Below are 13,202 nucleotides of genomic sequence, written 5' to 3' on the forward strand. Positions count from 1 at the left end.
TATTGTTCCATTATTTAACACATGTATACACATACTTACATACTTACATACTTACATACTTACATACTTACATACTTACATACTTACATACTTACATACTTACATACTTACATACTTACATACTTACATACTTACATACTTACATACTTACATACTTACATACTTACATACTTACATACTTACATACTTACATACTTACATACTTACATACTTACATACTTACATACTTACATACTTACATACTTACATACTTACATACTTACATACTTACATACTTACATACTTACATACTTACATACTTACATACTTACATACTTACATACTTACATACTTACATACTTACATACTTACATACTTACATACTTACATACTTACATACTTACATACTTACATACTTACATACTTACATACTTACATACTTACATACTTACATACTTACATACTTACATACTTACATACTTACATACTTACATACTTACATACTTACATACTTACATACTTACATACTTACATACTTACATACTTACAAGCCGAATGGCACATTACGATTGGCTTTGGGGCAATGTGCGCTAGTCAAATTTTTATCCGATTGCATAAACGTATTGTCTTAGATTTATTTTATCGAAATTTACAGATTATTAGTCCTTTCTAGATTGGATTGAAATATTGGCACCCGAACTGGTACCCCTATTTACTAGATACAAAGATTTCGAAAAAAAAACTGCATTCAGAACGATTTATTATTTTAGTTAATTTGACGCAAAGCCGCCATAACTAAGTTCAGTATTTGTAATGACTGAGCTTAAACGTATATTGGAGAAGTCAAATGAATGAAAAACTAACAGAAAAGATGATTTATTGGAAAAAGATACGCTCAGAGACAGTATTCGAACCTGCGTTCTTATGCATTCCGTGCATACGCGCTACCATTCCGCTACTCTGAACCTTGTAAAAGATTCTCTAAAACGCAGTCAGACTTGGTAGAACGTACATCGAACATGGAACAGGGTGTAGACCATCATGCATCATTGATACTTGCACGACTACGTTTAAATTCAGCATACTTCTCAATACTTGTCGATTTGCTCGAAGCGTTGAGAGCAATCGAAAATGTTACTTTCGGATTGCAATCTGATGAATTTATATATATATATATATATATATATATATATATATATATATATATATATATATATATATATATATATATATATATATATATATATATATATATATATATATATATATATATATATATATATATATATATATATATATATATATATATATATGTATATATATAAAAGGTGATTTTTTTGAGGTTAGGATTTTCATGCATTAGTATTTGCTCAGATTTTTTGAGGTTATGATTTTCATGCATTATTATTTGCTCAGTATGCTCTGACATTTCATCATGAATAGACTTACTAACGAGCAACGCTTGCAAATCATTGAATTTTATTACCAAAATCAGTGTTCGGTTCGAAATGTGTTTCGCGCTTTACGCCCGATTTATGGTCTACATAATCGACCAAGAGCAAACAATTAATGCGATTGTGACCAAGTTTCGCACTCAGTTTACTTTATTGGACATTAAACCAACCACACGAATGCGTACAGTGCGTACAGAAGAGAATATTGCGTCTGTTTCTGAGAGTGTTGCTGAAGACCGTGAAATGTCTATTCGTCGCCGTTAGCAGCAATTGGGTTTGTGTTATTCGACCACATGGAAGATTTTACGCAAAGATCTTGGTGTAAAACCGTATAAAATACAGCTCCTGCAAGAACTGAAGCCGAACGATCTGCCACAACGTCGAATTTTCAGTGAATGGGCCCTAGAAAAGTTGGCAGAAAATCCGCTTTTTTATCGACAAATTTTGTTCAGCGATGAGGCTCATTTCTGGTTGAATGGCTACGTAAATAAGCAAAACTGCCGCATTTGGAGTGAAGAGCAACCAGAAGCCGTTCAAGAACTGCCCATGCATCCCGAAAAATGCACTGTTTGGTGTGGTTTGTACGCTGGTGGAATCATTGGACCGTATTTTTTCAAAGATGCTGTTGGACGCAACGTTACAGTGAATGGCGATCGCTATCGTTCGATGCTAACAAACTTTTTGTTGCCAAAAATGGAAGAACTGAACTTGGTTGACATGTGGTTTCAACAAGATGGCGCTACATGCCACACAGCTCGCGATTCTATGGCCATTTTGAGGGAAAACTTCGGAGAACAATTCATCTCAAGAAATGGACCGGTAAGTTGGCCACCAAGAGCATGCGATTTGACGCCTTTAGACTATTTTTTGTGGGGCTACGTCAAGTCTAAAGTCTACAGAAATAAGCCAGTAACTATTCCAGCTTTGGAAGACAACATTTCCGAAGAAATTCGGGCTATTCCGGCCGAAATGCTCGAAAAAGTTGCCCAAAATTGGACTTTCCGAATGGACCACCTAAGACGCAGCCGCGGTCAACATTTAAATGAAATTATCTTCAAAAAGAAAATGTCATGTACCAATCTAACGTTTAAAATAAAGAACCGATGAGATTTTGCAAATTTTATGCGTTTTATTGTTTAAAAAAGTTCTCAAGCTCTTAAAAAATCACCCGTTATATACATATATATATATATATATATATATATATATATATATATATATATATATATATATATATATATATATATATATATATATATATATATATATATATATATATATATATATATATATATATATATATATATATATATATATATATATAGACAGGCTTGACGCGATGTGCCTATATGAAATAATATCAACAGCCAGTTGTGTAATATAATTGTCAATACGGGGGAGACCGGGGGGCTAGTTGGCCGAGTTTTCGTTTCAAAATTTCTGTATTCATTTCGGCTAGAATTTTGAATAAACAGTTTACGCTGTCTTGAAGATATATCTTATGAGCACATTTATGAATTTTTTCATCACTCTAGAAAAATCAGGGAAAAAGTTATTTAAAAATTGCGGAAAAAAATCAGCCAACTAACCCCAAGGCCGGGGTAAGTTGGCCGAGTATGAAGAAATATTTGAAACACATCAAATGCATCAATGGAAAACGTTTATTAGTGGATACAACTCAGATCAATTGGAATCATGAGAGGAGAAAAAAATAAGAGAGAATCGAGCAGATATCACTCCTCCTAATAAAACTGTAGTAACTCGTAGAAAGTAATATGTATGAGGAAATAAGAGTACCGCGCATAGAAATAATTGCATGCATATAAAATTACTATGCATACAACACTTATAATCATCAACATTAGCGTAACATTTAAGTTCAATCAGAAAAAGTTTGCATTTCACGACTACACTAAATTTACAACTCGGCCAACCAACCCCAATGGTTGTTTCCGAGATCAAGCACCACTTACACTAACAGAAATAATAGAACACTGGAATCTATCATACCATTTTTAGGGTTTTGAATGCCCTTTCCAGCGGTACAATGTTTTTGGAATTCGAATGATAATTGATTCGCGTTACGCATATGACTGTACAAAAACCTAAGTTTTCTAAAAAGTGCCAAAAAAAGAATAAACGGGTTTTTGCACAAACGACGACACAGAAACACCTGAAATTATGTCGGTACATGGGTGGCCTAATACCCCACCAAAATGACACTAGATGTCACCTTTGCGCATAAAAGCCACTCGGCCAGCCTGCCTCTTCGGCCAACTTGCCCCGGTCATCCCTAAACAACATTAACATACATGCTGTGATTACAAATTATTATATTGATTACAATAGCAAAAATAAAAATCCAATCATAAAGAAAGTATTATTGTGTTGTTTGAAAAATATTACTCCCCATTTAACTAACATATACATCAGTAACAGGGCCGCTTTTCTGGGACTGTTCATATGCAGATCTTCGAATTCAAACAGTTTATTATGCATGCTGTTTTATAAAATCATTGGTATTTTCATTGCGGTGCTTAGTGTTTAGGTTAATGCATGTTTTCAACATATTTTGTTTGGTTAGCTGAACATCGATTTTGTTCAATAATCTCGAAATCAGCGAACCAAAAATTACCTCATATTATTTCCAGCATCAAATTGGTTGTCAAGCAAATTGTGAAATTTGCTTCACCGTCTATTAAACTCCCAGTATGTAATGGAACATGAAAAGCTCCAGTCATTCACAAGTCAAGTGGAATATTTTGGATAAATCACTTTGTTATCAAAACAAAGCATCGGAAGCCTTTATTCTGGTTATAACATCAATCTTGATATGACACATAGTCGTGCGAAGGATATTTTGTATCAATCGTTGAATCATATTTCATTCAACATTCAATCTGCGGTTGTGAAAGTCGGACAGTATTGAAACTACCATTGAGCTGTTATCCAAGCGAAATCACGCATCTCACCCAAGAACAGTTAGGCCGAGCTTCAAATAGATACTTGGGAATTAATGAAATATTTTTTTAAATGGAACAAACTACCACATGAACGACGAATCCGTCTGCTAACGCACATAATCACAATCATACCAAATTTCCGAGTTGATTGATTATCTTTCCCTTGCAGCGATTTTCCTCGTTACATATTATATAGAAAGATTAAACTTTGGTTACCTACTTAATTGCATTACTCAAAATTTTCAAATTATTCATTGATAAGTGCAGCTAATTAGGATGAAAAAAGTTAGATTCTTAGCTAGAGAACAAATGTATTACCAATGTTTGATTTATTTTTTTTGCATTATGCATTATTAAGCACCCTAATTATCAATACAATTTTCCAACAGGTTGTTAGATAATGATAGCAGTTGAATGGCTCATTCAGCCAACAAGTTTCTAGTCTTCCGAAACCAGATAGTGAGTGAATTTCAGTTGAACATAAAAAGCATCCTAAAACATGGCCACTGTTAATCCTGCTTACGAGCCCGACGGCTTTCAAGAGTCGAATGCTGAACAAAGACGGAAGTTTCCCAGAACAGAGCCTCCGGACTATGATGATACAACAGGTCCAAAGCCTCGGCTCGAAAGAGATATTTCGGGCGCCACCAGCAAACGAAATCTACGGGACAAATGGGGAAAGGATATTGAATTTCTGTTATCCTGCATAGCTCTGTCCGTGGGGCTCGGAAACGTATGGCGCTTTCCATTTGCCGCCCTGGAAAATGGTGGCGGAGCTTTTGTAATTCCATATCTGATTGTTCTGCTGCTAGTGGGACGACCGATCTATTATCTAGAGATGTTGATTGGACAATTTTCCAGCCGTGGATGTATCGAAGTTTTTGATGTAGCACCGGCGATGCGTGGGATCGGATATGGTCAGACGTACTCAACATTTATCGTGATGACCTATTATGCATCGTTGATGGGTCTCACAATGCGATATCTGATTGCCTCGTTCGGAAATCCTTTGCCATGGAGCAAGTGCAGACAAGAGTGGAATGCGACCTGTGTGGATTCGAAATTTGCAGTTAGCTCTGCAGAAAATAGCAGCACGAACAAGGTGTCCTCAGCGGAGCTATTTTTTGTGTAAGTAGATACTATGAAGACTGTTACAGATTTGTTAGTGCAGATTCAAGAATTTAACCAGCAAATATGAAAATTTCAAAGTCTCTTTTGCAGAGCTCTAAAAATTTGTTTATTGTCAGCAAAGTTCAATCTAGTTTTGATCTCTCCTACAAATAAGCTGTGTAAAGCATTCGAGAGGTAATCTCAACTACCACTATTTCTACCACGATTTGATGTATACTAAAAGGTGTTTTTTGACGCCTTTGCGTTGAATTCAAATGATTGCCAAATCTGCTGAGATTTCAAATTATCAGTTAAATTTAGATCATTTGAGCAATATAATGAGAACAATAATTGAAAAAAACACTACCTTCTAATTTTTACTTGCAATAAAAACATTATCAAATACTGTATTACGAAATCATTATATCACTTCTGTATAGTTTGTAAAAATTCAATCTTATTCAAAACCACAGTTTCTACAAATCAACGATTGCTCTAAAATTCAGGCTCGTATACCGGCCTTGGCCCTCCCGAAATCAAACACTTTTATTGAATGTTTTACTTTTATTGAATGTTTACGTCGTACATTTTTCATACCTATTTTAAATTTTTATTAATAAACAAAATTTTCGTTCTCCCAAAAATGTTTTTTTGTGAGGCAATACAAAAAAAACAAAAATAAAAGTAAGATAAAAATTATGAAGCTAATGCTCCTTAGGATTACTCCGTCAAACTTGTGATGGTCAAACTCCACTACCGGTACAGCCCGCGGCAGAAGACCCTACGATGCGGTTGCGTTTAACAGTGTTAAAACTACATAAAATGGTACTGGACAACCCAAAGTGAAGATGCGATTCCTAACAATATCGCGGATTAGTAGTGAGCGCAGACGTATTTTGGAAAAGATTCTGTAAATTAGACAGATAAATTGATGCTGAGTGCCAAGCATACTTATTCAGCATTCAAAAGACGAACGCGAGCGCACTTCGGCTGCATGTTTGACTATGCTGATGCAGTTTTGGTTTGACTTTTGGTTAATCAGTTGGCAACTATTTAACAATCCATTATTAAACGTCAAAGAACAGAATGATTACCCGGCAATAAACTGAAGTCCACCGGGTTGGAATGATCATGACGTCGGTTTTCTGGAATTATCATGGTTTACTTTTGGTGGAATAGTGGTTTAATGATGCTTTTCTCATATTACTTATGTTTTTTATCAATAGAAGATTCTGTCAAGATTTTCTTTTCCAAAATTGAACAAAATCGAAAAATTTCTTTGGTGTACACTACCGTCACCTTTTCAATTTGTAAACAGTTATGTCAAGTTAATACAGATTTAAACGTGGCAAACCTGCACGCTATACAAAATTGAACAGGTGCGTGCGTTTTCTTCTTCCGTACCACCACGTACCGATGAGCACCTATTTTGCATCATTTTGTATGACGGTTTGAAAGTTTTGATACTCATTGCACTATAATTTCGGAACCGGAAGTCGGGTCTAAATGAAATTGTACAGTATCTTTGAAGACACTGAGAGCTTTGATTTGAATCATGATTTGTGAAAATCGCTTTAACCGTTGCTGAGAAATCGAAGTGAGCCCGACGAACTGAACAAATGTTTGCGTGTAACAAAAATGTGCACTCGATTTTATCGGAGATGGCTGGACCGATTTTCACCAACTAAGATTCAAATGAAAGGCCTCTTGGTCCCATAGCGTACTATCGAATTTTACACGGATCGGAATTCCGGTTCGGGAGTAACGAGATAAAATTCGCAAAACAATTAATAAAATGTGCACTCGATTTTCTCAGAAACCGCTCAACCTCTTCAACTAAGATTTAAATTAAAGGCCTTGTAGTCTCACAGGTTGCTATTGAATTTCATCTGGATTCGACTTCCGACTCGGGAGTTACGGGGTAAAATGTGCAAAATGATCTAAAAACATGCAATCGATTTTCTTAAAGACCGCTCATCCAATTTTCACAAGTGTAACTCGAATGAAAGGTCTTACAACCCAATATAATTCTACCAAATTTCATCAGGATACGACTTCCGGTTCCGGAATTGCAGACTTATATGTATAAAAATTTCATTTTCAGGGACGTGCTTTTTACATGAAACGTAACCGGATCTTCGATTCCGGGAGTATCGAAAATAAGTGATCATGTACTTCAAACCGGAAATCACTCCAATTTCTTAGAAATGGCTGAACCGGTTTTCATAATCTTAGATTCGAATGAAAAGTCTCTTGGGCTCATAACCTGTTATTAAATATTATCCAGATAGATCTTTCGGTTCTGGAGTAACAGGGTAAAATATGCAAAAATATGATAAAAGTGCACTCGAATTTCTAGGAGACCGGTCAACCGACTTTGTCGTGAATTATCATGGGACAACTTTTCAAGATTTACCCTCTGAGAGAGTGTTAAATATTCGATCGTGAATATCTCTTGTTGTATATAAAAAAGCTATGTGAAAGCCGACTTTTTAACTAAGGCCCGTAAGGCTGAGTGTCATATATTATTCGATTCAGTTCGTCGTGTAGCAAAATGTCTATGTATGTAACCGATTTTTACAACATTAGATCCAAATGAAGGGTCTTATGATCTCATTTAAAATTTTGGATTTTGTTCTGATAGGACTTGCGGTTTTGGAGTTTTGGGGTTAAAAAAATGCAAAAAGTGCAAAAGAAATGAAAATATGTGTACTAATTTTTCTCAAAGATGGCGTGACCGATTTTCAAAAACTTGGATTTAAATTGAAGGTCTTATGATTATACCTTATGATAAAAAAAGAACCGGAATTTTCTTTTTAAAATTCCCGTGCTTGTCCAATCGGTAAACTTTTATTCTCTCAACGTTGGCAACACTTTTATACACATTCTGTCAAATTTTGACGCATATCGTACGATTAGTTTTTGTTTGGCGTCTATACAAAGAAGTTGAAAATTTAGAACAACGTGCGTGCATCAAATTTTGTGTTGCAAATAGATTTAAGTGTTCCGAAACGTTGAAAATGTTAGAAAAGGCCTTTGGTGAATCGTGTCTAGGAAAAACACAGGCATACGAGTGGTATAAACGCTTCAAAGGATCATGATGAGATCCCTGGCCGCCCAAAAACAAAGTTATGCTGACTGTTTTTTTCGATATTCGTGGTGTGCTGCACTATGAATTCCTTCCGGACGGTCAAACGGTTAATAAGGAATATTATTTGGCCGTTATGCGTCGTTTGCGCGAGGCCATTCGCAAAAAAGGCCAGACTTATGGAAGGAAAACTGATGGATTTTACACCACGATAATGCGCCGGCTCACACATCGTCGGTTGTGTCGCAGTTTTTGGCCAAAAACTCAACCAATATCATCAACCAAGCACCGTACTCTCCAGATAAGGCCCCGTGTGACTTTTTCCTCTTCCCCAGACTCAAATTGCCATTGCGGGGAACGTGTTTAGAGACCATAGAGACTATAAAAGAGAATTCGCTGCGTGAACTAAAGGCCATACCTTCGGTGGCCTATAAAACTTGTATGGAAAATTGGATCAAGCGTTGGCATGCATATATTGTCGTAGGAGGAGAGTACTTTGAAGGCGATAATACAGAAATTTATTAAAAATTGAAATTTTGCGTTTTACCTTTTTTTATATATATAAAAAATAGGTATAGAATTCGCTCAAACTTTCGAAAAATTTTCCGAGGCCCGGAGGGCCGAATGTCATATACCAATCGATTCAGCTCGACGAACTGAGCAAATGTCTGTGTGTATGTGTGTGTGTGTGTGTGTATGTGTGTGTGTCTGTATGTGTGTTGTCAACTAAGAGGTCGAGATCTCAGAGATGGCTGGACCGATTTTGATCAAACTAGTCGCAAATGAAAGGTCTCCCCGTCACCCGCTATTGAATGGTTTTGAGATCGGATGTTTACTTTTTGAGTTATACGAAGTTTTATGTCAAAATTTTCAGTTTTTTGACAGTATCTGTCACAATTGACCTTGAAAACAAAATATGTTTTCAGACTTAGATTCCGCACGGTAATATCTATCCAACAAGCCATAGATTGTTAAAATCCGTCCATTTTTAACGGAGATATCGAATTTTTTGTGTAAGCGACTTTTTCCCCATATTCCAGCAGTAGAAGTTCTGAGCGCTGTATGGCAAAGAAAGGCTTGGGAGCTACGTAAAACACGATTTTTTATACTGTTACATACAATAGTTTCTAAGTACCAAAAAGACTGTGAACAGCATTATTTTTCATGACATTTTGCCTCGGACCAATTTTAGCACGGTTCGTTTTTGGCAACATAATCGTTCGAATATGACATATTGGAAAGATGGCAGTACTTCCGAATTCTGAACAATTTCATAATTATATTGATTTAAACTGCTTACAGCAATAAATGCTGGAAGAACAAAACACCCATATACCATTTGAATCAGTTCGTCGAGATCAGCAAATGCGTATGTGACAAATAATTTCACTCAATTTTTTACCTTATTTTCGAAGATGACTCAACCGTTTTCTACAAACTCAGATTCATATGAAAATTCGTATGCTCCTAAACAAGGTTCCTGAATTATGTTTGGATATGTGAAACGAAATTAAAATTGTGTAACTTATTTTCCTCGTAGATGGCTGAACCGATCTAAGATTCAAATGATATCTAAGAATCATCTAAGATTTGCTGATTTGAATAGTCGACAACCAAATAAACTTATTTCAGTTTTAGTGGTATTCAGTTTTCGATTCGGAAGGCACCCAACAATTTAACTCGTACTACGATTTCTCAAAGATGTCAATACTGACTTTTAAACATATTGAAAAAAATGTAAACTAATCAAGTGAATTTGTCTGACTTCGGCCACACCGATTTTCGAATTCCGGCTCCAGTATCGAATCGTTTCTCAAAGCTCAATCGTTTTCTCAAATAAAGCCAAATCGAATTTCAGAAAAAAATTCAAATTAAAATAAACTTATAGTCCCACACAAAATTAATTAATTTTATTCAATGCTGACTTCCGATTCTGGAATTACAGGAGGATGAATTTTTAAAATTCAAACCGATATAGAAGATGATAATCCCGAAAAGTTTGAAAGTTGGACTCAAAACTATTGCAATTTATTCGTCATATGGCCATACGAATCGGTTTGGTTTATGCTGGTTCCTGAATACCGGCTCTGGAAGTACCTTAAATTACCGTAAATTCTAAAGTGGAACTCACTTCGACATATCATGGAAAGTTGAATCGATTGTAACCTTTTTAGATAGAGTAATGAGTGATTAAAATGTCAAATTGCAGCTTAAAACGACGGTCATTAAAATAATGTCATGAGAACCGAAGAATATTCATGAAAAAAACACATGCGGATTGATAAAAAAAGGTATCATCTCACTGAGAGGTGGATTAAGCACGTTTATTAATAGAATTCCGGTTCTGTTCTGATCATAAGGTATACATAACTTTCGAATTTCATCTGGATCCAACTTCTGGCTTTGGAATTAAGGAGTGTATCGAAAATAAGCTATCCACCAATTTTTCTTTCAAATTATGATAAAAAGCGATATTTTATTCAAACTAAAAATTGATCCATTATTGTACGAATTTAAACTTGAGCATAATGAAAACCAAATGAAATTTAAGTTATTCCTTCACGAATTTTCGAACTTTTGATCGAACGCTCTTCATAAAGTTCCGGACAAGTATTGCATCGCATTTTGGACGTTTGAGCAAAATTTTTTTGAACTTCTGCATGTTCCCAGCTGCCTTACCAGTCTTCTTGAAGACGCTCTTCACGATTGCTCAGTAACGTTCGAAGCTGAGAGCAATTTGGTGGATTGATATTTTTCTCAACGAAATTTATACCATTTTCCGCAAGCCAATTGAGAGTGGTTTTGGCAAAGTGAGCCGATGCTAAATCCGCCCAAAACAGTGGAGGTGTACTATGCTTTTTATATAAAGGCAGCAATCTCTTCTGGAGACACTCAGATCGATTTCTGCATTTATAGTTCCGGTAGTGTGAAAAATGGTGCCATACCAGTACCTTTCAACCGAATTTCTCCACTTGAACGACCACGACCTGTCCGCATCGCTCACATCCTCCCCAACGACGACAGTACAGTATTGTGGAAGGGTTTTTGAGTCCTCCTTTGCATAAGTCTCATCGTCCATCAAAACGCATGCATCCGGACACTGCAATAGACGCGAATGCAATTTTCGGGCCCTTGTTGCTGCTCGCTGCTTCTGTTCTACACTTTGTTTCGAGATTTTCCGCTTCTTGTAGGTCTTCAGGTGATTTCGTCTCTTGATACGCTGGATCATTCCGACACTCGTTCCTGCTTTTTTGGCCAAATCACGTATTGATTTTGATTTGTTTTTCATGATTAGAAATACCACTTTCTGGTCCAGTTTCGGGTTGGAAGAACCGGGTATGTATGTGGATAGCTTATTTTCGATACACTCTTTATAGCGTAATGTGTATTAAAAATTGTATACCATCACTTGAACATTTGAAACATTTTCTAAACAGGCCTCAAAACTACTCCATCCGATAGTCATTATCAGAAAAGGAGAAAAAAACTGATTCCGGCTATCATGGTTACCGGTTTCCGATTCCGGAGGCACCGGAAATAGTGGTCATATTTTCCCAAATGCTCCCATTAGGGATTTATAGGGTGAAGTGTGTTTAAAATTGATTCCATAACTTAAATGGGCTAACAAAACACGTGGAAAAATTTTAATTATCATCAAAACTGCTCCGATCGGTTATAATTATCAGTAGACGGCCAGTAGACAAAGAGATTCCGGTTATTTCTTCAAGAATCGAAGAAAATTATTTTGTAGAATGCCATAGTATTATATATGATTGAATGATTGATATGAGAAAGGCATCAATACACCACTAGGTGGATAAAAACAGGTTTTTTTAAATACTCATTGATGACACTGTTAAAACTTAAGACGATGTAAATTGTGCGGTTCTACTGAAAGTCACGGTTTTTTGTTGAATTTTTTATTTGACTTAGATTTTGTTAAAAAAAACCGACAATTTGCATCACTAGTTTGGCATTTTAACTCAAGCCTCCCTTTTGAGAAGGTTCTTGAGAAATTTCAAAATCTATATCTCAGATTTTTCAGATTTGATGTTTTCGGCAATTTATTATGTAAAAATTGGAACTATATGTTGTCAAAATGTGTTTTTCATCAGGTTCTGAAAAAAGCCTGAACATTAAATTAACAAATTTATTGTTATATCGTAACTGCTATGTTTTCAAAAACATCACTGGAAGATTCTTTCAAGATTTTCTTTTCAAATTTGAATAAAATCAAAAACTTTCTTTGGTATAAACTACCACCACCTTTTCAATTTGTAAACAGTTCTGTCAACTTATAGATTCAAACATGGCAACCCTGCACGCTATACAAAATTGAACAAAGCACGCTGTGTGCTAGGCGGGTGCGTATTCTTCTTCTTCCGTAAAAGCACGTACCGATGCGTACCGATTTTGCATAATTTTGTATGATAGTTTTTTAAGTTTCGTTATTCAGTATCCAATAATTTTGGAACCGGAATCATTAGGATCTGGCTGGAATTGCACAGTATCTTTTAAGACACTGAGAGCTTTAATTTGAATCATGATTTGTGAAAATCAAAGTGAGTTCCGTTTTTGCACCTCGTTTCGCCATTGCTTGTTAAAATA

General features: G+C 35.6%; 1 protein-coding gene across 4 annotated transcripts in view; it reads left to right on the forward strand.

The window, feature by feature from the left end:
- Positions 1–13,202, forward strand: part of LOC131435384 (sodium-dependent nutrient amino acid transporter 1-like) — a 41,169-nt gene that overhangs the window by 11,195 nt on the left and 16,772 nt on the right. For all 4 annotated transcript variants that reach the window (XM_058603205.1, XM_058603206.1, XM_058603207.1 and 1 more), the window contains exon 2: positions 4,786–5,524. In XM_058603205.1, the coding sequence (XP_058459188.1) occupies positions 4,896–5,524 (629 nt within the window). In that variant the 5' untranslated portion in view covers positions 4,786–4,895. The remainder of the gene's footprint in view (positions 1–4,785; positions 5,525–13,202) is intronic.

Source organism: Malaya genurostris, chromosome 3, assembly GCF_030247185.1.
Source record: "Malaya genurostris strain Urasoe2022 chromosome 3, Malgen_1.1, whole genome shotgun sequence".
In the NCBI taxonomy this organism is placed as follows: domain Eukaryota; kingdom Metazoa; phylum Arthropoda; class Insecta; order Diptera; family Culicidae; genus Malaya; species Malaya genurostris.